General features: G+C 51.2%; 1 protein-coding gene across 1 annotated transcript; it reads left to right on the forward strand.

Moving 5' to 3' along the window:
• On the forward strand, positions 1 to 4,213 carry bhlhe40 (basic helix-loop-helix family, member e40). Its single transcript, XM_056438374.1, has 5 exons — positions 1 to 619; positions 767 to 824; positions 986 to 1,093; positions 1,761 to 1,884; positions 1,971 to 4,213. Exons 1-5 carry the CDS (start codon positions 561 to 563, stop codon positions 2,816 to 2,818), a joined length of 1,197 nt encoding a protein of 398 aa, XP_056294349.1. The 5' UTR covers positions 1 to 560; the 3' UTR covers positions 2,819 to 4,213.
• The last annotated feature ends 214 nt before the right edge of the window (positions 4,214 to 4,427 follow it).

Raw genomic sequence — 4,427 nt, forward strand, 5'->3', positions numbered from 1 at the left:
AGGGCACACGGGGAGGAGGGAGGGAGGCGTGCGCGCGTGCGTGCGTGTGTGCGCGTCCGCGTGTGCGTGTGTTGCACGGGGAGGGTGAGGAGTTGAAAGCGCCGTCCAACACGTGAGGCTCATGTGACGGTGTCGAGTCTGGTGTCTCCAGCCGGAGAGAGACGTGCCTGCAGTCACAGGGTTTATTTAACACGTAGTCAGAACCCACCCCGCTCCCTCACACGCTCAGCCGCGCGCGGATCCTCCCCACACCGACCAGCGAGCCCGGACCTTTCGGGCGGCAACAACTGCGCACTGCCCCAAAAAGACTCGCAGCGCACAGCGGGGGGAACAACAACACAAGAAAACGCACACGCGCGCCGGATAACAGGAGATACTATTTTTATTTTTTGTGTGATTTTTTTAATTTAAAAAAAAAAAATCTTTCTTCCTCAGTTTGGAAGTGCGTTTCGAAGAGATATACATTTGGAACATTTTTTGGAGGCTTTTTTTCTTGTTTCTTCTTCTCCCCCCCCCCCCCCTTCCCCAAACCCCCCGAAAATTCTTCACGGTTGAGCAACATGGAGAGGATTACCAGCGCGCAACCACCGCCGTCACTGGATATAGCCGACATGCAAGGGTAAAAATATATATATAAATATATTTTTTTCTATTTCTATTTGTTTCCGTCCTATAATATTCAACTATACGTGACGCGTTTTTTTTTTTTAAAGCTTAGCCCATTTTCCCAACTGAGGTTCTAACTAATGTTATCTTGTCTCCGAAGAATCGATTTCTCCATGTATAAACCCAGGAGGGGCGTGAAGCGCGGGGATGACAGCAAGGTAACACACAATAATACTCATTAAAAAATATATTTAAAAAGTCGAAAAAATGCGAAGAATATTCCCCGCCATCCGTCAGTTTCCACCGAGTCTCCTGGACTCACACAGACATTCATGTATATATCTTCATATCCTCCCTCCTCTTCCTCCTTCCTCTCCAGGAGACTTACAAGTTGCCCCACCGGCTGATCGAAAAGAAAAGGCGCGACAGGATCAACGAGTGCATCGCCCAGCTGAAGGATCTGTTGCCGGAGCACCTCAAGCTCACGGTGAGTGGTTCCGGCTCGGTGCGTGCGCACGTCCGCTCCTCGCAGCCGGAGAATCGAACCCGCCACTCGGCCGTGTCCGCGCGAGGCTGCCGGTGATTCAGTTTTGGGAGTCTCTCAAAAGAATTACTAAAACAATTAATGTAAAAAAATAAGACAAAAAACACTTTTGCATTTCGAAAGCAGAGAAGTTATGAATAAACAACTTTTTGTTTCGTTTTTTAAAATTTGTCATCTTGTCCTTTTTAAAATGTATTATATATATTATATGTATATATTTATATATATATGTATATATTTATATATATATATTTATAAATAAAAGTCAAATTGTGTTAAAATTCAAACAAAGTTTTTGATTTTCATTTGTCAAGGGTTTTTCCTGTGTTTGTGTGTGTGTCTCTCTCTCTCTTTGTGTGTGTGTGTGTGTGTGTGTGCATCTCTCTCTCTCTGTGTGTGTCTGTGTGTCTCTCTCTGTGTGTGTCTCTCTGTCTCTCTCTCTCTCTCTGTGTGTGTCTCTCTCTCTCTCTCTCTCTCCGTGTGTGTGTGTGTGTATCTGTATCGCATGACTTCCACCGGGGGGGGTTTTCGGCGCTTGTCCTCTGTTTGGCGGCAGAATGTGTTACATAAGAAAGATCAACATGCTGATCGAAGGTCTTCCTGTTTTTAGACGCTGGGTCATTTGGAGAAAGCCGTGGTGCTGGAGCTCACGCTGAAGCACGTGAAGGCCCTGAGCGGCGTCCTGGAGCAGCAGCAGCAGAAGCTCATGGCGCTGCAGAACGACCCGCAGATCGGTGAGTTTTGGGTCTAAAAAATAAAAACGGCGCGGTGAAAAACAGCGCAGGGAAAATCTGACCTCGTGTTTTTCTCGATGGACCAGGCGATCGCGGCGGCGACGCGGAGAGCAGCGAGGAGATGTTCCGCTCCGGCTTCCACCTGTGTGCGAAGGAGGTCCTCCGCTACCTGACCAGCCAAGAGAGCAGCAGGGACCTGACCCCCTCCCACGTCATCGGCCACATCCAAAAGGTCGCGGCGGAGGTCCTGCACCACCAGAGCGGGCCGGACGACTCCGCCCCTCAAGCGTCGGAGATCGCCAAGAAGCAGCACGCCGGCGAGCCCAAGCGGGCGGCGTCCGACGGCACCGCCAAGAACTGCGTCCCCGTCATTCAAAGGACTTGCCCCCACGCGGCGGGGGGGGAGCTGAGCGGCAGCGACACGGACACCGACAGCGGCTACGGCGGCGGCGAGCACGACGCCAAAGCCCAGTGGTCAGAGAGCCACGCCAAGGAGGGGGAGCGCAGGCGCGCCGCCGCGTCCGAGGCGGCCGCCGCCATCAAGCTGGAGGGCGACGAGCCGCGGGCCAAGAAGTCGAGGGCCGACGCCTCCTCCTCCTCGGACGAGGTTCTCTCCGGCCGCGTGGCGGGAGGCCCCGGCGGCTACATGAGCTTCGGCCCCAACCAGCCGCCGTTCTGCCTCCCCTTCTACCTCCTCCCCCCCGCGGCGGCGGCGGCCTACCTGCCCATGCTGGAGAAGCACTGGTACCACGGGGGCCTGCCGCTCATGTACCCGGGCATGGGATGCTCCGCAGCGGGCGTGACCCCGGAGACGACGGCCATGTCCCCGGGGGCGGGGTCTCCGGCGTCCTACCAGAACCCCGCGGACTCCCCCGCCCTGCACAGAGCTCTGAAGCAGCTCCCCCCCCCGGTGAACCCGGAAACCAAAGACTGAGCAGACGTGTTTCCGTTGGAGTCTTGCCCTCTGAATGTTGATGTGGTTGAAGAAGAAAAAAAAAGGGTCTCCCCCCCCCCAACAAAACAAAAAACCCCAAAACAAGCTCTGGTATCCCTTAAAACCACGGCCCATCAGAACATTGCCCCCCCCCACACACAAGTCAACGACCCCAAGAGAGTCACTGTCGCCTGTCATCGGCCCCTCGCACACTGAAACCAGACTTTTAGGGGTGTCCTTGAGCCCCCCCCCCCCCTTGTCACACAGCTCTGAAACACTGTGAAGAAAATCCGTTGAAAAGACGATGAGGAAGCGAGACGGTCGCGAGTGTTTTTATTTTGTTTTCCAGTGAGCTCTGTGTCGACTGCCCGAGGTAAACACAGAATGTAAGCTCCTCCCTTTCCCATCCCCCCAAAATAATTATTTGGACCTACTTAGTTTTGCACACACACACACACACACACACTGTATTGAATGTAAAGATTGAACAAAAGTCCCTCGTAGATGCTGCTCGAATGATTTTTTTTTCGACCTGCGGTGGAATCCGTGAACGGAGGATCCACTTTTAAGTGTTTGTGGCTCATTGAGGCAAGAATGTTCCACAAAAAAAAAAACACAACAAAAAACAACAATGTTGATGAGAGACGTCACAAAGGACGCTCGAGGCCACGACGACCTCGCGGCCGAGAGGTGAACTGTGTTCCCGGCGTTGTGTCACGGCACCGGGTGTGCCGCTCGTCGTCTATTTGAAAAAACGAAAAAAAATGACAGTGATTTGGCCGTGCTTTTTCAACGATTTTTTTTATTTGTGACTCACGACTGTTTGTGCATCTGGATGGAGTCCCTCCCCCCTCCCCCGTGAAGTCATCACGTCTTGTAATCACTATAATAATTATTTTTTGTTGTTGCTTCTGCTTATCGCACATCTCTATTTTTGATACATGACCCTCCGAGTGTATTGGCGTGACGGCCAGATGAAGGTTGAGCCCCCCCCCCCCCCCGTGCCGCGTGACAAGATGAAAGGTGTGCGGTGGCGTGGCGCGCTCAACCAGATTTGCATCTCGCCCACAAAATTCCCAGTCAAGTTAAGGCCTGAACTTTAACTCATGCTGTTGCCTTTACTCGGACGGACGCACAATACACACACAGACACACACACACACACACACACAGACACACACGCGGCGATTAGCAGGTGTTTCAATGTATTTTTTGCTTTAATTGTCGTGTCTGTGGCAGAGTGAATGTAAAGTTCAAAGAAAAATAATAGTTTTGTATAGCGAGAGAGAAAGAGAGGTACTTGGGATTTTTATTTTGAAATGTAACAAAAAGGTTGTTTGTTGTACATATTTTGTATATAAAGTATTATTGATATATATTAAAATATTAATAAAGCTTCTTTTTTTTTCTCCTCCCCCCCCCTCCTTGGTGGAATTTGGGTTTCAGTCCTCGGCGACTTACACGTGTTGCAGTCAGACAACCTGACAGCTCCTCATAACAACACACATGCTTACATAACGCTGACATAACACGTTAAGCGGCGCTGCCTCTGTAAATCAATAGCGTGTCGTAGATTACGGGTCGTAAATATCTCACATTTGAACGCGTT

Source organism: Pseudoliparis swirei, chromosome 18 (assembly GCF_029220125.1).
Source record: "Pseudoliparis swirei isolate HS2019 ecotype Mariana Trench chromosome 18, NWPU_hadal_v1, whole genome shotgun sequence".
Taxonomy (NCBI): domain Eukaryota; kingdom Metazoa; phylum Chordata; class Actinopteri; order Perciformes; family Liparidae; genus Pseudoliparis; species Pseudoliparis swirei.

Bases quoted from the DNA above. Each gene is read 5' to 3' on its own strand.
- bhlhe40 (XM_056438374.1), top strand. From the start codon at position 561: ATGGAGAGGATTACCAGCGCGCAACCACCGCCGTCACTGGATATAGCC. The intron at 825-985 runs GTAACACACAAT...CTTCCTCTCCAG, and splicing joins AGCGCGGGGATGACAGCAAG to GAGACTTACAAGTTGCCCCA. The intron at 1,885-1,970 runs GTGAGTTTTGGG...TCGATGGACCAG, and splicing joins GCAGAACGACCCGCAGATCG to GCGATCGCGGCGGCGACGCG.